The sequence below is a fragment of the Stigmatopora nigra genome, chromosome 9 (assembly GCF_051989575.1).
Source record: "Stigmatopora nigra isolate UIUO_SnigA chromosome 9, RoL_Snig_1.1, whole genome shotgun sequence".
NCBI lineage: Eukaryota > Metazoa > Chordata > Actinopteri > Syngnathiformes > Syngnathidae > Stigmatopora > Stigmatopora nigra.
This window is the reverse complement of record NC_135516.1, coordinates 11,458,963-11,481,989: the sequence shown is the minus strand read 5'-3', so window position 1 is coordinate 11,481,989 and position 23,027 is coordinate 11,458,963. Positions and strand designations below refer to the sequence as shown.

Sequence of the window (23,027 nt, the reverse complement as noted above, 5' to 3'; positions counted from 1 at the left end):
AGACATTAGTAACGCTCCGGTCATGCCCTATGGTTCCATCTTCAGCTTCTTAAAGTCCAAATAGCCGCAGTGGTCAAGCCCAACAAGCAAACCACGACTGGGAGTTTTGTGAGCCGCACAAAAAATGATGTCAGCTAAAGGCAGATCTTGCTATCTAATTACAGAAAAATGCGCTAAGACATGGGAATGGGCAGCAAAGAGAAAGTGCAGGAAAAATGGTCATGACTGACGACATATTTATGTGTGGACCATATGGGGAATCTTCAAATCTCAGTTTACATGCATCTTTACAATAAATGCATTCATTTCAATTAAAAAAAATGAAAATAGTGGTTTCGTCATCAGAAGAATTAATCCAATGGAGAAGGAAAGGGTGATCTCAAGGATTAGACTGAATAAAAGTGCAAATAAAGCAGTCAAGTTGCATCCCTCATCCCAAAAAAAACATGTTTGGCAGACTTGTAGTACACTCAGAATAGTCCCTAGCTTTGAGTGTGTACATGAATGGTTTTTTGCCTCATTGTGTCCCGCGATTGGTTGGCAACCAATCCAGGGTGTCCCCTTCCTCTTGCCTACAATCCCCCCCAGCACACCCAAAACATTGTGAGGATAATTAGTATGCAAATGAATATAAATGACAATGATTACATGTGTTATTGGCTTGGACAAAGAGCAAATATAACTTGAAAGTCTAATAAATATATATTTGGTGAGTCATGACAATAAAAGACACTTTTCCCTTATAAATTAGAATCAATTTCATACTTGTGGTGGACATGTTGGATCCTACGGACTACACCGCCATGTTGTTCTTGCCAAGAAGCCCTAAAGGAACATGTCAGCAACAAGGACAATGCATTGTGGGAGTGAGCATTGCAACTGGAAACATGTTACTGATTTGGGAGTGATTATGGAAGCTGATGTTTTCACCTCAAGGGGGTGCAAATTAAAGACAGAACATATTCACAAGTCTTGAAACACCTGCCATATTGGCCATACATACACATGGATGCACAAAAACCCATACAAACCCAATTACTTCCATTCCCTATGGCCATATGCATATGCCAATGTGATGCTTTAATAACAAGCAACTACTCAGAGTTAATTATTTATGCATGGTGTGAAGCATATATCAGAGGTTAGAGAGATGATGATGATGATGATGAGTAAATTTTACTGATTGGTACGCCGATCAAATAGCGCTTTACTGATATAAGATTGATATCTTCTGATGGTGACAAGCTTTAAAATATGTATAAAGGTTTGTGAAGGAAGGCAAAAGAATATAAAGAGAGAGGAAAAGATGATATCAGGAGAGTGGCGTCTGATCGGTGAGAAGCAATCAGCTAGGCTGACTTTTGATGTTTGGCTCACACAATAAAATAGCAAAAGATTGCAATCTATGAATGGGATTTTCCATCAAAAACATATATAGTGAATACTCAAAAGGTGACAAGATTTCCTCATATTTCAAGTTATTATCACTGCCGAGAATAATAATGATCTCATATGTTGTCATACATTTTTTGAGAGGACATGAAATTGTTATCCAAGGTGCTTTTTGTCTGTCACAAGGTTTGCAAGGGTGCTTGAACCTATATCAGCCAACAACGGGAACTAGGGAGGGTACGCCCGGATTTAGTTGCCAGCCCATATAGACAATAAAACAAAATATATTATGCTCAGAATTAAGCCTAGGGACAATTTTGATCAGAATACCACTCATGTTTTTTTGTGGGAATGTGGGAGGAACCTGCAGTACCCAGAGAAAACCCACACTGCCACAGCGAGAACATGTAAACACAGAAAAACCAAAACCCCAAAGCTGGGATTGACTAAATCAAGTGCAAATACTTGTAGAGTTGACGTATTGACAAATTTCCCTCCATTGCAAAGAAGTGGAGGCCAAGTAAAGGCCTATTGCACAAGAAGTGTAGAGTTGTGTATTTCTTTGGGGTGTGTCATCCAGCAGAAGTCACACTGTGCATTAAATACAGGATTGGGCGGTGAATGTTAGGGTCAGTATTGTGTCCATAAGCAGTAAGAACCAGAACCACACAAGTTCATATGACGTTAGGGTCATAAAACAAATCCTGCCATAACAAGCCCTTGTGGCTGATGATGCGTTTAAGTCTCCAATGAGGTGTAGGTTCAAGTCCTGCTGAACCTCATTAGTAGTTGAAGTTATATAAAAGAACAAAGTACAGATTTTTTCCACATGTTGATTTAGTAGGAATTGTGAACTTACAATTCAATGAGTAGAAAAGATGAGCTAAAATTCAAAACTATACTAGCCAGATACATAAAAAACAGAAGTGTATAGGCTGCACTTTATCAGTCAAATCAATGTCTTAACTCAAGGCAAGCACAAAAGTGAGAAGGGATAGCAAAAACAACGCCTTCATGGCACATTTCCTGTGGCATGGAAGCATGCCAAATGAGCAGCAAACATGTGGGAAACATTTGGAAGTCAATAGCAGGACAAAGTTCTACTCTTTGAATGAGAAATGTAGCGTATGTGGTTATGATTTTGCCTTCCTTCTTATATTTAGCCTAAAATCATCATGTACCCAGACCTTGAATCAACAGTTTTGCTCTCCACAAATGAGTCACTCCAACTATTTACTTTCTATATTTATATTGTACGTGGGAAAAACCGTATTTCGTTGACTATTCCTGATCCATACATATACTAGTAAAGTGAGTTTTTCCATGTTTAATTCAGTAAATTAGACAAGAATACACTGGGTATGTTTTACTCTGTCTATGCCTAGCAATTGTTACATTTTTCTACTTGTGTGATAATTAAAAGAGGAAAAGAAACAAGTAACTATGGTGCAGAAAAGGTTTGATCTCGATATTTTGCCATGTGTATACACACAGCATCCAATTAAGCTTTGCCACTCTTATCAGCTAGTCTGGTAATGACTTTCACTTACAATAGGCAAACTTAGAATTCAATGTCAGGGTTTAGTTGACTAGAAGATATAAAGAAAGTCCCATTTGTGAATGGGATCGATTGTGTAAATCTGCCTGCAATTACAATACAAAAGTGTGTATCTCTATTTTTCAGCATTTCCATAATAATATCTACATTCAGTTTTTCTGGTTGAAGTTTCAAGACAGTTCAGAGTGACACAAAAATGGGAACTTTTAAAAAATCCAATAAAATCAGGCAAGATGGAAGAAACGTATGTGGTTCATAATCAATGAAACTTGATAGAAAATGCAATTGGAGAAGCAATAACGGTATTTTCATTTATTTAAAAGTACGTCCTTCTGACAGCATCTTCTTGAACGATTGTATTCTTAAAATCTGTTGTTGAGATTCCTCATTGATCGCTGCAACTTCATTCTGAATTCACCATGGTTACTAAGAAGGCGGGACATTTACTTGACTCAAGGTTGCTGTCACTTGCTCTTGTCTTCCAATACACACCAAAACACCGGCGACCAAAACGCCCGGCGACCAAACGCCCGGCGACCAAACGCCCGGCGACCAAACGCCCGGCGACCAAACGCCCGGCGACCAAACGCCCGGCGACCAAACATCCGGTCACGCATCAATGTGATCTCCTAGTTATTGTCCTATCACTACACAATGGTTAAACAATCCATTATCAATCAAGGATGTGTTTATTAAACATTTCTGCAGCCATATCGGCGCGGCAGCCGCGTTCAAAACAACCCTGTTGCTGTGGGAGACCGTGCAGAGCGACCGGCCTGTCGTTCTCTCTCTCTACCACAGTGGAGTCAGTGTGCATCTCCAAGCAGGGGTGCCGAGCAACAATCTCTCACAGCACTTACAGATGACATTTCAGAGCACAGAGCAGCACACTGTCAGTCTCTGGCAAGCGGCAATCAACAACAACACCAACGATGCACAGGGATATACCCGTGCTTGGGCAAAACATTACCGGCCCTGTCTACACACGTTACAACAGCTCGTCTTTTGTTTTCATTTTTTTTCTTTCCTTTTTGTTGTTTGTTTGTTTTCAAATCAGGGCGTGAAAATTCCAACTCTTTAATCTAATTTAAAGTGCATAACAGTGAAGGGTTATGTTAATAATAGAGGGAAAATCAATCATCTATTTCTTTCATGAAATATTGACAAGAAAGCCGTTTACAAAACTAATTACACGATAATGTTCAATCATTTCTAGCCAAGTGTGGTTTGGTTCTGTTAACAAATTTAGTCCCTCGCTCTATTAAACCATTCTACAAACAATAATTTAAATGGACGAGTATTTATTCCAAGGCTACACTTCCTGCAATAAATTAATAGTCAATAACTGGAATTTTATTACATTAATAAAATGTGACAAAGTCCAATTTTTAGCAAAAACTTATTTTTTCGTAATGAGATGCGGATGAAGGGGAAAACTTTTGCGCCTTGCTTTCTCTCTTCGTACAAGCTTTGAGGAGCAATGGCGCTAGCAACAATGGAGGCAAAGAGTTGTACATAAAGTTAGACTTGTTGAAATCAACAATGTATTGTTGAAAACAACAATTTAGCACCTGTCACACTATGTAGCAACTTGGCACGGATTGCCTTTGTTCGTCAATAAACTAATTAGGTCTAAGTCAACAGCGCCCCAGCTGACTTCAGCACAGTAGTACACACCATTCCGACTTAATTAATCTATCTTTCATGGTGTTTAATGATCATTTAATGATGTAACTCATGGTTTAAAAGAGAAGAGCAATTATGAAAGTTAAATATAGAGATTCATTATGAATTCTGCACAATTTAAGATACTAAATTGCTTTTTTAATAATTTATAATGACGCTTTATTTAAAGAATGAAATATACAGACAAACTAAATGTTGTAATTGGCTAGGATTGTCCAACAAAACTCAAAATTATTATTTTTTGATCCTCCCCCAATCCCAAAAGGATGTAATAGTATAAATGATAATCATAAATGAAAGATTTAACCAAAAAAATATTAAAAAATTTAGTTCAAGTTTCCACAATGTCACATAAAAAAGTTGTGAATCATACTATATTATATATATTTTTAAATATTTATTAGATTTCCAGGTAACAAGTTAATTTGATTGTGTTAAATGAAATCTGTTGCTCTATTGAATCATTATGACACACACCCCACACTATGATTTATATCTAAAAAAGAAGCCTATTGGGAATCAGTTTAATCTTTGGCAACCATTACTTAATCTTGAACTAGCTCCAATGTTCTGGTATTTTCTTCCATATTATTGCATCCCACAGTTTGTGTTTATTTCTGAGGTGGCGATCATAAAATGAGATGAGACACACTAGCTAGGTGACCTTGAGTGCAGCTTGGACCAAACATTAGGTTGATCAAGCCCCGGTGGTCACAGTGGGAAACATCCTTGGCCAAATGTCACTATTCAGGTGGCGCATAATTGGCACACATAAAGTGAAGCTTTCATGTTTTTACTTCAGGGTTTTAATATGCTTGGCTAGAGTGCCAGAGTAGATATTTATGTCGTCTACCTCAGAGATGGAGAAACAGGAAAAAGTCAAAGCTTACTTCCACTTCCTTGTGCCACTTCACTAACCTAACCTGGAGTTGAGCAGAGCGCCATATCATTGATTTAAAGAGGGAGTTCTTTAATGCATTATGGATTACACACATTTGAGGGAAGAAAGCAAGAGAGGAAGAGCTTGGCCATTAATTATTTCACTATAGTCCAGACCTAAATTCAAAGTCTGGAATTACTATTTGGTCCTTTGCATCTTTTGATGTAGGGTGACATGACAAGTCAAAGCAAAATCACTGCAATCTTCACAGACTGAAAATACCAATCCAAGAAAGGACTATGGTACTTACTGCCCTCTACTTTTTTTTTTGTTTGGGCTTGTGAATAAGGGTGCCGGACGTTTGGTCGCCGGTCTATTGGTCCCTTTTGGTCCCCGGTCTTTTGGCCAAAGGTCAAATGGTGACAGAGAGTTTACTGTTGAAGCCAGATCTCAAAATTATATTAATGACAGAGAGTTTAATATCTAAGAGAGAGAGTTAAATATCTAAGTACTGTTTGATATCTAAGTACTGTTTAATATCTAAGTACTGTTTGATATCTAAGTACTGTTTGATATCTAAGTACTGTTTGATATCTAAGTACTGTGTAATATCTAAGTACAATTGACTGGTGACCAAAAGGGACCAAAAGACCGGCGACCAAACGCCCGGTGACCAAACGCCCGGCGACCAAACGCCCGGCGACCAAACGCCCGGCGACCAAACGCCCGGCGACCAAACGCCCGGCGACCAAACGCCCGGCGACCAAACGCCCGGCGACCAAACGCCCGGCGACCAAACGCCCGGCCACAGTGAATAAGACACTACCAAATAAATATTGTCGTCTGTTTTTTCATATTCAGCAACAGTGCTTGCTGTCTTACTTGTCAGTGCATGTACGGTACCTGCCACAGCACAAACTATGAAATGTGCAAGTGCATGTTTTGATGCATGTGTGAAAGCCACCCACCGAATTCCAAAAGAGGCACACGTGTAATCATCTGAGCTGCAGAGAGGCTGACATTAGCCTATGGATGACACAGTGATGAGTAACACGGTGCGCTCACAGCTCACACTCAAGTGACCGGCTGCTCATTTATAATAAGCAACAATTCCCAGCCACCAGGCAGGCTCCTGCGAGCGAGCGAATGTGTTTGCATATGTCTGCAGCAAAATAGAGTCCACAATAAAACAAACTGTTATACCCAGCAAGTGTCAAATATTTTTGAAGGAGCTGTCAATGAACAACAATATTTCAATGCAGATTTACGGACTTCAATTCAGCTTTGTTTCATTGCCAAAATTTCACGAGCAAGAAAATACATTGAAAAAAAAACCCTTCCCATGATATAAATAGGACAAAAAACTTGCAGAAGTTCATAATTGACATTATATAATATAAAACCAGAGCTTCACAGCAGTATGAATGTTTAAGGTGTTCAAAATATTTTCATACTAGTGTCACAATATTATTTTGGGTGTTTATTTGACAGATAAATTTGTTTTGATGTGCCTAGACTTTAATACATTTTCAACCTCTCTCTGCTTTATAAAAGTTCATAATTATACTCCTGATGTCAACCTATTCAAGATGTAGTCACCTCAAGAGAGAAAATTTAAGTTTTATAAAGAAGGATGGGTCAAATTTTTATTCAAATACTTAAGTTTATGGCAAATCTGCTGCTATCCAAAACATTTAATTAAGGTTTCTACTGCCAAAGTAGCATTATACCAAGTATTCAATCCAAAAGTTCACTTACCTCCCATCTTTTACCTCATGAATGCACATTTTAAACAATTAAAATATAAATAGACAATTTTTCAGTTTAAGATATCTATTGTTGTGATGATTTGTTTGATGATAGATAGACAAATAAACAAAATAGACAGATAAACAAATAGACAGTTAGACAAATAGACAGATAGACAAATAGACATTTCTTGGATTGCAATATTTCTCATCAATACACTTTTACACAAAATTAAAATACTAAATAATCCTGATTTTGCTTTTGAAAGCTCTTTCAGCCAGCACGTGGTGTTTTTTTTTTAAGGATAGAGATAACTGCAGAGTTGATCACACTCACCGGATATTTCAGACTGTGGAACCCCATCCAAGGAGAATCCTTTCCCGGTATAAAAGTGCCGTATATCCAAACAACTCCTGGCTTTACCGGAGCCTTTGTCCCCGCAGGCTGTGGCCATCAACAAGCACAGCACCAGAGCTTCCACGATTCGAGAATCCATCCCGGCACAATGTCAACTCAGTCAAGTGCAAAAAGAAATGATACAACAATCCAGAGGGCGTCTATAAAAAACAAACAAAAACAAACAAAAAAACGCTCAATATTTTTTCCTTATCCTGAAGTGACGGCAATCGTCCGGTCCTAAAAAAAAATAAAAACAATAGGAAAAATATTATCGTGTTACGCGGTGAGCTTTAAAAAATCCACTTTTGTTGGCGTCCAGGTGAAATAAGAAGCAAGACAATGAGATCTTAATTAAATGGAGTCCGTCAGGTGAGAAATAGTCCAACGTGGAGCTTGACGTGGTGCCGCCTGCTTTTGCGCAGCCTCATGCACGACGCGTCTATACCGGCAATTAGGACGAGCCGACAGGGAAGGAAGGAGTCCGGGAGGGAGGGAAGGAAGGGGGCGTTCCCGGGGTGGGAGGGGGGCTTACTGATGACTAGGATCTCAACTGGGAGATACGCGCACTTAGCACTCCTCTTTCAGCGCTATCTCTTAAATTCTCACTAGATCTGACGCACTGTGGGAGCAATTTGTAAGGGGAAATGTCTTTTTAAAAAATTGCTCATACCATGCGTAAATGGGGAAAATCATATGTTGGTTGAAACTTTAAATTCGCGTTTAATTTCACACTGGTAATTTAGAAGAAAACTGATAATAATATTCCCCTTTTTTAAATTAATGGGAATGTCATTAATAAAATATGTTCCAGCCCCACCCAAAGAATCAACACAAAAGGTTTGGAATAGGCTGAATGATTTAAGGAAAATAATTAAATAAGCATACATTGTATTGAAATTGGAATGATATAGTGATGTTCATTACATTGAATGGAGAGAATTAACCTTAAAAAAAACAACACAAAGGTTTGTTATAGTCTGAATTATTTAAGGAAAATAACTAAACAATCATACTTTGTATTGAAACTGATATGAAGAAGAATCAACATTTCCAATGGCAAGTTAATATAATAGTCTTAATGTCCACACTAGTGTCCATCACATCAAGAAAAGGTATAATATGGAAATGTGGGTGTGACCTATCAACCCGGTGGGCTAGTGGTTGGTGCGTCCGCTTCGCATTGGGAGATCTGGGATCAAATCCAGGTAAGTCCATTTGTGTGGACTTTGCATGTCTGAAATATCCAGCACCTTGTCAAGCTCTACATTGGACTATTTATCACCTGATGGACTCCTTTGTGGGTTTTCTCTGGGTATTCCAGTTTCCTCCCACATTACAAAAACAAAGTAGGCTGATTGGACACTCTAAAATTGCCCCTAAGTATGAATGTGAGCATAAATAGTTGTTTGTCTACTTATCCCTATCGATTGGTAATTCCTGGTGTTCCCTGCCTCTGGCTTGAAGTCAGCTAGGATATGCTCCAGCACCCCCTGCGACCCTAGTGACGATAAAGCGGTTCATAAAATGTTATAGATAAGTGTGGTATTTGTTCAGCTTTCACATAATGTTATGGTATGTTTACCTATTGCAATGTACATGTCATTGCTATCAACGACACATCTGTCATTTTACAGCAGGCAGAATGTGTCTTTTAATGGTGCAGGAATGTGAACGCGTCCTGACAACTTGATTCGGAGCCCAGCAGATGTCCCAGGTGAACTGTAGGCATGCCCAATCATCCCCCACAGTGCACTCTCCCGCCGCCTGTACAGTACAGGTCAGTACTGAGGTTTTTTTCCACTCCTTGCTGAGCACGTAGAAGCTGCCACATCACTCCTCGCGGCTCAATTTAACGGCCAGCGAGTCCCAGCATGCTTTTCACCTGTCACCTGCTGGTCCTCAGGAGTTTCCCTGATATGGATTTTGTCTGAAACAGTTCACTTTTGTCAATATGTTTCTTTTTCGGTGTGCCAACCACCTGCATTATTGCGAAAAAAGATCATGTTGTAGCAGGTTAGTTAGCTATGTTCCCATAGTTTGGTTCACTTTGGTCTATTCACTGATTAGTTATTGACATTTTTTCCATATATAAGGCGCACTGTATTATAAGGCGCACTGTCTATTTTGGAGAAAATTTAAGACTTTTAAGTGCACCTTATAGTCGTGAAAATATGGTAATTGCTATTGACTTCTAGGTATGAACCACTCACTACTTTACAGTCACCTCTAGAGCCAGCCATTGTTGATGTTTTGGATTCTTTTGTATAAAATCTTGCAGTGGGGAGGAGCTATATGATGGAAGATTTTGTAAACTAAGATGGCATCTGCATATTTAACAGTATTGTTTCAGTTCAGGCGTTTTTTTTTTTTTAATATCTGACAGTGGTGGTTTTTCGTTTTTAGTTTTTTGGTTTTTCCATATATAAGGCGCACTGGATTATAAGGCGCACTGTCTATTTTGGAGAAAATTTAAGACTTTTAAGTGCGCCTTATAGTCGTGAAAATACGGTAGTTGTTTCATCCATGGAATTTACACCAAATTAAAATGACATTAATAAAAAGGGAAGGCTATGGCTGTGTCCAGGTTACGGATGTACACAAAGAACTGGGATTAAATAAAATATTCCACTATTTACCGCCGCTGGACCCTTCATTTCTCTTTGCCTTAGGCATATTAAAGAGATAGTGACACATTGTTTTACAAAACAAAAGCTTTGAAAGTCTGTTGAGCACATTTTTTGCCTAAAGTTTTCCATTGTGGATCGACATGAGTGAAGACACTGTGGTCAGGCACACCCAAAAAAACAAAGACCAAAGAAAAGCAACATGGGAAAATATGAAAATCTTTTTATAGTGACAGTTCTAGTTTCCTTAAGCCAAAAATATGAAACAGTCTTCATTTGCTTGCAAGATGGAACAAAAACAAACTAAGATGACACCAGAATTGGTATGTGTTCAAGTTAATTTGAATTAACGTGCTGTGTACTGACATTATAACGTGCAGAGTGGACCTAAAAAAAATATATTAATATTTATTCATATCAAATGGTGCGGAATATAGCAACATGCTTATTGTTCTCCCAATAAAGACACTGAATCCATTAGGCTCAAACGGTTATCCCGCAGCTGGCTCAGGCTTTACAACACATAACTTGGGAAAGACTCATTGCTGGAACTTTCTGAGTTAGGAAACTTTATCCAGCAATTTATTTAACTTCACACCCCAAAACTAATAAGCCTACCAGTTTCTTTGGCATTCTGACACATCCTGGCTGGTATTTTCTAAATGACTTCCAGTGCAAACTAGCTTTGGTATAACTGATGTCAAACTTGTCGCAAAGTGTAACTTAACTGTTATTTCCTATGTTTAAACATAATTGTCTCCAATATTATAGATAAGATATTCACTTCACCCATTTTTTAAAAAGGGAATTCCAGACTGACTTAGTTTACATCTCATCTCATCCTATTTTCTGAATCGCTTTATCCTCATTAGAGTCGTGGGGGGTGCTGGAGCCCTACCCAAGCAGGGCACAACCATAAATACTCAGCCTATCATGCATGTTTTTGAAATGGGGGAGGAAACCAAGGTACCCAGAGGAAACCCACACAGGAGAATATGCAACTATACATGCATGTACATCTATGTGTATATATATATATGTGTTTATTTATATGTATATGGATGTATATACACAAACATGTATATTTCAGCAACATGCTTATTTATTTATAAATTTATTCATATATTTATTTATTAACTTACTAATTACCTATCTATTTATGTTTACAATGTATTTTGCTGTGTCTGTATTCTCACCCTCTTTCTACTGTGACAACAAAATTTCCCAAATACGGGATAAATAAAGTTATCCAATCCAATTCAAACTCCACACAGATAGACATGACCTGGATTTGAACCCAGTACCCCAAAGCTGTAAGGCCGACACACTAACCACTCGCTCCACTGGGTCGCCCTGGCTTAATTTACATTTTTCTTCTAAATTGTGTTATGTTCAGATTTTTTAAATTGTGTTTGTATTTAGAAGAACATAGCTTCTGTGTACACTACATTTTAGTGTGTTATTTGTGTGTGTACCCCAGTTTTCCACATGTGGCCATAGTTCTGCGACAGAGAAACTAGTTGGTCCTCCACTGTCTTGATGTGTCTATATAATTAACGCTCAGCAGCACAGCAGCCGTGTTTTCTTCCCATTGAAGTTTTTTATTGGGCCTGACCATGAAAGGCCTTCTAATGAGGACCAGTACGCCAGGGGAAGTTTGGGAGACCGATTAAAAAGGGTTAGGGTCCAATGCCAGCAATGAGAAATAACCTTACAACTCATTTGTCTGTCTCTGTTGTGTTACATGTAGTCATGGTGAGGAGGCCTATTGCTTGGGTGTCGACAATATATTTCATAAGGTGAGCTACAAATAAGGGAATGACAACTTTTTAAGATAAAAAAAGGATCTAACTTACCTCAAGATGTTAAATTCAAGGTTGTAGACATGACATTACGCTGATGATCTCTTAATGTTTCTTGTGGTGGAGTTGGGACATGGAAAAATAAAGGAATACATTGACAAGACAAATAAAGTTGATATATGACATAAAATGCATCAATAGATTTTGAAATGATAGAATAGAAATAATAATAATGTATTAGAAAAGCATGAGGTTGTGGTTTTACCTTTTCAAAACAGTGAGAAAAGTCCAAAATGTGGCGGCACAGTGGACAAGTGGTTAGCAAGGCCGCCTCCCAATAACACAGTGGGTAACTCTAAATCACAGATGTCAAAGTGGCGGCCCGGGGGCCAAATCTGGCCCGCTGCATCATTTTGTGTGGCCCGGGAAAGTAAATTATGCATGCCGACTTTCTGTTTTAGGATCAAATTGAAATGAAGAGCATAGATGTATATTATATTTCCTGATTTTCCCCCTTTTAAATCAATAATTGTATTTTTTTTTAAATCTTTTCTGTGTTTTAGGTAAAAAATCATGTTGTAAAATCTAAAAATATATTTTAAAAAGCTGAAATAAACATTGTTTCAAATCTATGAAATAACTGAATTTTCAGGCCCTTTAATCCAGTCTATTTAATCCATTTATTTAAAAAAAATTGAAATATCATATCTAAAATGGTCCGTCCCACATGAAATCGAGTTCACCAATTCAGGGTGTCCCCCACAAACTGCCCTTAGTTAGCCGCTATAAACTTCAGCACCCCCTCAACCCAAGTGAGGATAAGCAGTACAGATAATGAATTCATAAAAATCAAAATTGCAATGTTTTAAGTCCCCATGTCTGCCATTATGCTCCTCCTTTACAAGTTCATCTGCAATATGTATCAAGCGTCTGTCACATATGCCGACATACAAAAGGAGCATTTTGCAAATGTACAGGAGGTTGACTGACAGATGATAAAAAATGAGAACCATTGCACAAACCCAGAGGGTGAGACAAGCTTATGAAGCATGATAACACAGAAGGAGGATATAAATAAGCAGAGCACAGAGGGATGCAACATTCAAAGTGAGACAAATAAAAATGTTGCCATGATGCTTTAATTCTCAGTGAGTCACAAACGAGTATTTGCATTTTGTTGTGCCAAACAAACCAGAATGTCATTCGTCTATTCAATATCTCCAGGATGAAGTTCAATGGGGTAAAGATGGAGGATAAAAGCACCAGACTGTGATATCATGGCAGCATGACATCAAACCGACAAACTGAAATCAGAAAAAGGACGATGGGAAAAACCTGTAAAGGCTGAGACGATAACCAGAAAATGACAAGGCAAGAGATCAATCCAAAGAAATGTGAAGCAAGAATCAGGTGTGAGATTGAAAGAACACTATTTAAAAGGAGAAAGTGAAAGATTTTATGGCGAATTATAAGCACTTGTGCACCCAAGTGAGAAGTGCCGAATGAGGTTGGCGCCAGTCAAGATGAATGGAAAAAAACTTCCCAGATAAAACAATGCTTTTATTGTCATTATACAATTATAATGAGATTTAAAGCTTCACTATGAAGTCCAAAAATAACAAGAACAAATGAATAAATAATCAATAAATAAGTAGAGAAGTGCATGAATAATTTCTAAGGTCGAGATAACCTCTTTCATGATATCAGACCATAACAGAAGAAGTACATAGTATACTAATTATAATTGGGCTAGATTTGAGTTATCTACTAGGATCATTTTTTGGAGAGGGAATATGTTTTGGCACTTCCACTTGACCAATAAGTCATAGTTTGACTTTCTACAGATAGGGTATCGAGGAGTGTGGTAAAAGTTATTGTCCAATTAGCATTTTTATATATTTTTTAAAAGTTTCTCCGATTAAACTGGAAAGAATTCAACTCAACTGATTGATTTGCGTAACGTTTTTTCACGACTATAAGGCACACTTAATAGTCTTAAATTTTCTCCAAAATAGACAGTGCGCCTTATAATCCAGTGTGCCTTATATATGAAAAAAAAAGGAAACGAAAAACCACCACTGTCGGATATTAAAAAAACAAAAACGCCTGAACTGAAACAATACTGTTAAATATGCAGATGCCATCTTAGTTTACAAAATCTTCCATCATATAGCTCCTCCCCCACTGCAAGATTTTATACCAAAAAAAATCCAAAACATCAACAATGGCTGGCTCTAGAGGTGACTGTAAAGTAGTGAGTGCTTCATACCTGGAAGTCAATAGCAATTACCGTATTTTCACGACTATAAGGCGCACTTAAGTCTTAAATTTTTTGTCCAAAATAGACAGTGCGCCTTATAATCCAGTGCGCCTTATATATGGAAAAAATGTCATTCATTGAGGGTGCGCCTTATCATGCGGTGCGCCTTATAGTCGTGAAAATACGGTAATATATTTGTAGCGAATAAATAGAACAAGGTTAAATCCTATGTTTAGTTGCTGTTATTTAAAACAATTTATATTTGTACTTTAGCCTCGTGATTTAATGCCAAGGTCAATGTAATTTATTTGAGGGTTGACAACACAGGGAGCTAAAAATCACTGTCACAGCTACGTTATCTCACTCAATACAACCCATTTAAGATAGCATCTTTTAATCTGTTCTGCTTTGTCTTGCCTTCAAATCGAAAAATATGTTGTTACCTTCTTTCCGGGCCGACAATGTTTGCTCACAAGAGGTTTCATTTCATTACACAAAAATCAGTATTTTCCTCATACAAGAGTGCTTGTTTACTCAACTGCAACAACTTTCCTTAATTTGTGTACAAGCATTTCAAAGTCACTTTTCTATTACAGATACCCTCTTTGAATAATACATGATCCCCAAGTTACACACCAGTCACAACATAAACTCTGATGGAACCAATTTAGAAATTCTGGCATGGAGTAGAAAAGTAGCAGGAGTGACAGTAAGAGTAGACAACAATTCTGTCCTGTGCCAATAATGATGATGATTCGAGAAGAAAGAGTAAGAAATAGATCTGGGAAGGTATAATGACACCAAAGGGAGCCAAAAGGGACAGTCAAAGCTATGCTCATCCATTTCCAGGACACGAAGAAGTAGCAAGTCTTGACAAATAGAGCGAGTCTGAAGGGGAATTGAACTCGACATGATGACCAGTCTCGTGTGACTGCGATTCACGCACATACATTATTTCTGGTGATTGAAATTGATTAGTGAGGCCAATGATGAGAAAGACCAAAGCAAATTATTACACGTTTTGTCAGTTATTGCAGATATAACTCTGTGTTGCTAATCCCTCCAACTTTTTTTAATGTAAAAATTCTAAGAAAATTATTTGATTGTATTTAAACAGGTGATAGCCATGTCCTTTGTGGATAGTAAACATTTTAGACTCTAAACGTCTGCATTAGAACTTCTCTTCTGTTAGAAAACCTGCAATATTCCTTAAAATACCTTGAAATTAACCAATGTAATAATGCAGTATAGAAAAGATACGTTATTAACTAAGTATTTCTCTTCATTAATTGTTTTAGTTCATATGATCCTTCTTAATTTACCCTTGTTTTACTGGTACTTCCCTTCTATCTGTGATTCCTTCTTCCATCTTTTGCAAAACATTGTACACAATCATTTTAAATGTTCACATCCTGACTGTCCCTCGCCCTGGTCCATCATTGATAAGTTCTCCTTGGATTGAAATGCATTTTGTGTCCCTGACTTCTTGAAAATTTCACGAATAATGAAGAAATTAATGAGCCAATGAAAAAAATGTCCACTTAATTTGTCCTCACTTGTGTAATGAGTCATATACTATTTTCCTGTTTGCCTAGATTGACAGATGCATTTTGTAATAAACCACATGTACAGTTTCTCCAATAAAATATTAATTTTTATCGATTCACTGTACCTTTAAATGTCATCAGGATTTTACGCGCCCTCTAAAGTTGAAAAGTGGCTCAGTATGTGTGCAAAGCTTGTAAAAAAAGCCATGTTATTTTTGCCAGCACACAATGCATGAGAAGGCCAACAACTATTAAGTGTCAGTCCGTCGACAGTTTACGCCGAGTAGTCCATTGTCGGAAAATTTTTACGACACGAGCACGACAGGACGATGTTGAGCATAGATTAGATGCGTGTTGAGAAGATGAGGTGTGGACTTGGCTGGCTGAGCTGCTGAGACAGAAGCGCTGATGTGTGCTGCCATTTAAAATAGACCAGACGGACAGCTGAGCAGCTGTGACCTCATGTCGCCCCAACTCTCACTTGCACTTGCTGACAGTAAGCTAGCATTCTGTGCACCAGAAGTGGCAGAAGCACTCACTGGACTTAGAGAATCAATGAAAGTGAGCTTTAAGATGTCACATTTGTGCTGCAGAACCCATTTGGCTTGATGTCGCTTCTACATTGAATATGATGGTTCTACTTTTGCCACAGTCAATAACCGTGCTTGGACGTTTGGTCGCCGGTCTTTTGTGTGCCGGTCAAGTGGTGACAGAGTTTACTGTCGAAACCAGCTCTCAAAATTATATTCATGAGAGAGTTTAAAATCTAAGAGAGAGAGTTTAATATCCAAGTACTGTTTAACATCTAAGTACTCTTTAATATCTAAATACTGTTTAATATCTAAGTAGTTTAATATCTAAGTACTATTTAATATCTAAGTACTGTTTAATATCTAAGTACTGTTTGTTATTTAAGTGCTGTTTAATATCCAAATACTGTTAAAAACAGTAGATATTGAGATATTAAACTCCCATGAATATAATTTTGAGAGCAGGTTTCAACAGCACTTAGATATTAAACAGTACTTAGATATTAAACAGTACTTAGATATTAAACAGTACTTGGATATTAAACAGTACTTGGATATTAAACAGTACTTGGATATTAAACAGTACTTGGATATTAAACAGTACTTAGATATTAAACAGTACTTAGATATTAAACTCTCTCTCTTAAATATTATACCATCTCTCATGAATATAATTTTGAGAGCCGATTTCAACAGTAAACTATCTGTCACCATTTGACCGGCGACCAAACGTCCAGTCAAGAACAGGTGTTGAAGTAATAGCTTGTTATCTATGCTTGGCCATCTTCTGTTTTTTTTTTTTTTAATCTTCCTGAGACTGTGCATCAAAACCTCTGGACCCCCCGAGATTTCCTGAGAACGTATAAGAATACCTCTTGACACATACCTCTCATGACTGTGTTTTGACGTCAGCATCTTCTTGAGGAAAGCAGATCTGAAAATGAACTTGAGAAGGAAATAACGTGTTTATTAAAAAGCTTTCATAAACAACTCTCCATCAAAACATCCACGTAAACAGAGCCCAAGGCTGTACATAGAAATGAACAAGTGTGATTATATTTCTATCTGGAAATAAAAAAATATGTGTCAGCTATCTTGTCATCTAGTGTAAACCACAGTATTAAATAAACAGTTGACTTTTTTTAAGTGTTTCTGTTATGTGGGATGAGAAGAAAAAAAAAGCCATTTGGAGACTGTTAGCTTTGTTTGCGTAATTTATTGGTTTGTGTCACAAAGAGTGGTTATTAAGAAGAGGACAGACAGCCTAAGGCTTTTGGGTTGGCGACAAAAGTAGATCCATTCTAGCTCTGGTAAAACGAGGCTTGATATCCTTGCAAAGGACACTTTTTTTGCCGCTGTCTACAGTCGGGCCAGACAGCCGCGGTATAAAATAGACTCCAGGAATCTAATACAGTCTGCATGCAAGTTAAAGTCTGCAATAGTGGGAGAAACCAGTTGGATGAAACCACTGGTATTAGGGTGGATGTCGATGTAAGGGCTTGCGGCCACTCTGTCCACTCTGCCAGGAAAGTGTCATTAGCTATTTGCGCTGATAGGCTGATGATAAAAACAGTGTGGGTGTGGTAGAGGCTTCAAGTGCCTGAAGTACAGCCATTGAAATCTTGTCCTTAAACGTTAATGATGGGAAAACAAAACCCTTATCGTGAACTGTTTTAATTGTACCTGATCCAATAAATGGAATAACATTGGAATCCATTTGAGGACGTGGGTTTAGCTCAACGTTGGTTTGGAATCTGATACTTATTGGAAGGAATGGACTTAGAAATGAGACAGGTCGACTTTATAAAACTAAACATTGTGATATTTTGTGATACTTCTTGTATTAATGCTGACTTACAGAGTCCATGAATAGGCACTTTCCCAGTATCCAACAGGTCAGCTACATATCAGCAGAGCGAGTAGAGGGTTGCAGGCAATGGCTATGTCAGTACATGAACCTACTTTTGCCCATTCTATTTCGGTTGGAAGCACAGACTCATATGTTTAACACCGTAGCCTCTTTGATGAAAATAGAGAAGGTCAAACAGTGCACTGCATAACAATCATGACTTCTTACCAGTAGGATGTAGCAAATGTTTTCATTTTTTGGGGGGAACTAATGATTTTGGACTTTTATTCTATGTTTTAGGAAGCAAATATCATACTTTTTAGTCATTTGAAAAAGAAATGTCAAGTTATTTCTTGTTTTAAGACGCAAGAATGGCATTACAAACCTGTTTTTGCATTATGAATCAGTACTTGTGCAACAAATATCATTATTATATGATGAAATGTTTCATATTTTTTCTCCGTGTCATGAATGTAGACATTCACATTCTTTTTTTATTAGACAGCTAAAGTACGCAACGACATACTAACATTAAAAAAAACCAAAGTAGACATTTTTGGAAACATTGTTTTCCTTAAAATGAGTGTGATAAGCAATCTAATGTTTAAGATTTTATCTTTGATCGACTAAGTTGTTTTTGTCCAGCTACAGGTGCATTCTCATTGGTCGAGAATAAACTGAAAGAGCAAAGCAAATGAAATAAAACTTCATAAAAAGAGATGCAATAAGAGACAAAGCAAGTTAAGTTACTTAAATATGTACAATTTTTACACAGGCGGCAATATAATGGCAGCATGTGATTTATGGGAAAGAAATTTATGAACAAAATTTGACACATTTTCAACTGCCATGCATTATTGCCCACACCTAATTTTGCCATTCGTCCAACATCTATTTATATTGTGATAGAAATTAGGAATTAAACACCAATATTAACCTAACAGAGTTTAAATGTACATGTGCATCTTTTAGGCATTGCCAATTTTAATACTGTATTGGCTAGCATAGCCCTGCAGATTATACATTCATGAATATCAGACGTGCTTTACTCTCTCTCCAACAACAGCGGCAACATTTATACACAAAAAGGGAAAGCAGGATGGGAGTTGTTGTATAAGGAGTGTCGTTTGCTTGTTTAGCTCCTTTTTGCACGGAAACAAATGTGGATTTACTTGTAATCTGGTGGATTTGTGAGGAACGTTCGGCATTAGGGTGGGTGGCTAGGAGGGGGTTTGGGGGGGCATTACTTGTTATCGTAACTGTTTGAAAGAAAAACATTTCTTGCATTAGAACAGAACACACAATGAAGTCATTAAGAAATACTAGCACAATGGCTACCACTGTGAATCTTAATCTGTAACCAGAGCCGGAACATTTCAAAAAATGTGTTCTAACACTATTATGTTGGGATTTTTTACTAAGCGTACTATGATGATTTACGTTTTTTTCTGTTTTTTCTTCATTTCAAGTGGCAAAATCATGTATCATGGCAAGTTAAAGAGAAAAAAAACAAGTATGAACCTGTCAGATAAGAACAAGGCTTCTTACAAATATTGTTAAATCTCCTTAAGATTCAAAAATATCAGGTAACAGCCAATTGGGGGATAAAAATATACATCTAAAATATCTTGTTTAATGTGAGTTGGGGGTTATTAGAATTTGTCAATTACCTGTGTGTGTACAGTCGCATATGTCCGTCCACGTGACTCAAAATGAACATAAAATAACAAAATAAAAACACTCCTGTTGCCCAAATCTAAACTATACTGACATACATAACCCAAATATTATTCTAAAGGGTCATGTCAAGTCATTAAGTAAACAAAATTATTGCAGATGGTGGCCAAGGGGGACCAAAATTAACGTTAGCAGCATTCAAATAACCATTTAGGCTCCCTAAACAAAATGTAACAATATGTATAAGTAGATCTTATTATAGAATGAAATTGGAATTTGAACTACCATGTGAATCGAGTGTTTGTGTATAGTTAAAAAAGATGCTATGAAAAGGAGATGTTCTAAAGTTGGCATGCCGATTTTTCCAGGACCCTTAAAATGATTCAACTTCCATCTCATATTTCGGATTAATGTTAAAAAAAATTCTGCTGATCCAGCTATTTTTGAGTACATGCATTAGAATGCAGTTCCACTAACACACAAAACAGGATGCCTGTTAAACATTCAAAAAAAAATCAAAGAGCATACTGGCTTTCTTTCTATGCTCTTTAAGTGGCTGTTTTCTCTTTTGCATAGAAATGGCATTCCTGTATCACCAAAGCAGAGGACTACAAACCATTTAAACAGCTCACAAAGCTCTATTAGTCACTAAGAGCTTTGTGGCTTGTGAATCTCATCCACTCTGGTAAATTGTTCCATCTACAGTATATATACAGTTACTGACTACAAACACCTACTTGCATATGTGGAAATTGGGGTTGGGTGGGGGCTTACCTGCCAAAAAAATGGGTTACATTCTAAAATGAGCCAAGATCTTCAGTCATGAGATGATATCAAAATCTGCTCTTCTGGGTTAGATGCCTTGGAAACTGATTTTTCAATCTACCATGCATTTCCTAATCCTCATACAGGAAATATGAGTTCTTCTAGAAGATGAAGTGGTTTCTGCTGGCGAAATGAAAGGTAAAAAAGTATTATTATTGACATATGTAAAGTCACAATGATGTAGTCCTCTTCTAAATGGCCAAAAGGTGTGTCTTTAAGAGTGCAAGGCTGTCAATGTGTAGTATACGCAGGTTGGCATGGGATGGGCTTTTTTTTGCAGATGTACACATTGTAAGCTCCAAAAAACAAACCATCTCGTAGAGGAGAATCTCCCATTTAAGTTGGCCTTATTTTCTCTATCATCCAACAAGTTGGAGTCTATAATTTCATGTGTGTGTTGTTGGTTGTAATTCAGTTTCTCATTGATGAGTCAGATCAGAACAAGGTCCATTGCCAGTATAGTGAAAGGATGGCCAGCACGAAGCTGTGGAGTCTTGACCAGCTGCTCGGTGGGGAGCCCCCTATGACTCGTACTGATGGGGGCTTGGCTGGGTTTTGCTTTGGACCATCCAATTCTGGTCCAATAGATCCAACTTCATTGGAGTCTTTTGTGTGTACTGAATCAAGAGAAGGAAGAAAAGAGAGATATAATTATTCCCTGAGTTTGGAATGTGAGGGTCATGGTTTCTCCAGATATTCCTATATCTCAAAGATATGCATTTTTTAAATATTTGAAGACTGTTTACGCTCATGTTTGTGACTGAGTTTATCACAATGAGTAGAAATGACTTTCAATGGTGTTCAATTGGTTTCAGGTCAGTTAATTACCATCAAAGTCATCCATTATGCCTTTACAAAACATTCTTTAATGATTGTAAACATGAAATAACCTTGCCTAAACCGTTATTTACAAAACTGGAACTATACGTAGCTGTTGTAGTAAGATAAATAAGAAATTGTAGGAAAACTCCTGAAGGATCTTTAAAAAAAACAAATATAAATAGGCTAGTGCAATTTTCAAATGTGAAAAATAACTGCCTTATCACTAGCAAGCAAGGAGTGCCAGTCTCAAAGGACGAGAAGAAAAACAAAAGATTGCAGTGTACTGTATTGTGTCAAGGGCCAATTGTTTAAAGAGTGTAATCTTGCACTTGGAAATGAGGTCAATTTTTCAAACTAGTCGAACTGTAAACGAATGAGGCAAATCTCATAAAAATGGATGAAATTGCTGAGTAAATTTACTCGCGACTTAACAAGGCAGGTGACATTAAAGCACTATAGCTATGACATGTTGAAAGCTTATCTTACCACGTTTAAAATTGAAATGTCTATGGACGCTATGATCATGTGGAGATAGAAATGACACACAATGGACAATAAAAAAAAGCAATGAAATCATCTTCTCCAGACCTCACCTCTATTATGCATGTGTGATATGGGCTAGGCTGAAGTCTAAAGAGAATGACTTCTTCCCAGCATAGGTTGTTTTTATTGTCCCATTTGACAATAGAGACAAAGACGTCATTCATTCCAAATCTGATTGCGCTTATTGTTTTCGGCAAGGATGGGCTGCCTCTCATCAGGATAGAGAAGTCGACAATTCCAAATAATGCTAAATCACTATGTGAGCTACCTGGCTGATTACGTAGACAATTCCTATGTCCAATAACACTGCATATAATAAATAACATTGGCGACTAGTTTAAGCATTTATATCATAGTACCGAACACATGATTCCAATCATTTTTTGTGGAGTTTAACATAAGTACTGGATTATAAGGCGCACTGTCTATTTTGGAGAACATTTAAGACTTTTAAGTGCGCCTTATAGTCGTGAAAATACGGTCATTGCTATTGATTTCCAGGTATGAAGCACTCACTACACAGTCACCTCTAGAGCCAGCCATTGTTGATGTTTTGGATTTTTTTGTATAAAATCTTGCAGAGGGGGAGGAGCTATATGATGGAAGATTTTGTAAACTAAGATGGCATCTGCATATTTAACAGTATTGTTTCATTTCAGGTGTTTGTGTTTTTTTTAAATATCCGACAGTGGTTGTTTTTAGTTTTTAGTTTTCTGTTTTTTCCATATATAAGGCACACTGTATTATAAGGCGCACTGTCTATTTTGGAGAAAATTTTAGACTTTTAAGTGCGCCTTATAGTCGTGAAAATACGGTAGCTACTTATTTCACCAAAGTATTTGTCAGGGAAGATAGCCTGCAGTGAGTTTTACACAAACCCAATG

At 37.4% G+C, this 23,027-nt stretch overlaps 2 protein-coding genes across 5 annotated transcripts in view; both read right to left on the bottom strand.

Moving 5' to 3' along the window:
- gpc1b (glypican 1b) overlaps positions 1 to 8,137 on the bottom strand; it is a 42,295-nt gene extending 34,158 nt beyond the window's left edge. Inside the window, exon 1 of the mRNA XM_077724566.1 lies at positions 7,602 to 8,137. Coding sequence (XP_077580692.1) covers positions 7,602 to 7,761 — 160 coding nt within the window. The 5' untranslated portion in view covers positions 7,762 to 8,137. The remainder of the gene's footprint in view (positions 1 to 7,601) is intronic.
- Positions 8,138 to 19,129: 10,992 nt separating this feature from the next.
- LOC144202051 (glypican-5-like) overlaps positions 19,130 to 23,027 on the bottom strand; it is a 72,103-nt gene continuing 68,205 nt past the window's right edge. For all 4 annotated transcript variants that reach the window (XM_077724982.1, XM_077724983.1, XM_077724980.1 and 1 more), the window contains one exon: positions 19,130 to 21,395. In XM_077724982.1, coding sequence (XP_077581108.1) covers positions 21,214 to 21,395 — 182 coding nt within the window. In that variant the 3' untranslated portion in view covers positions 19,130 to 21,213. The remainder of the gene's footprint in view (positions 21,396 to 23,027) is intronic.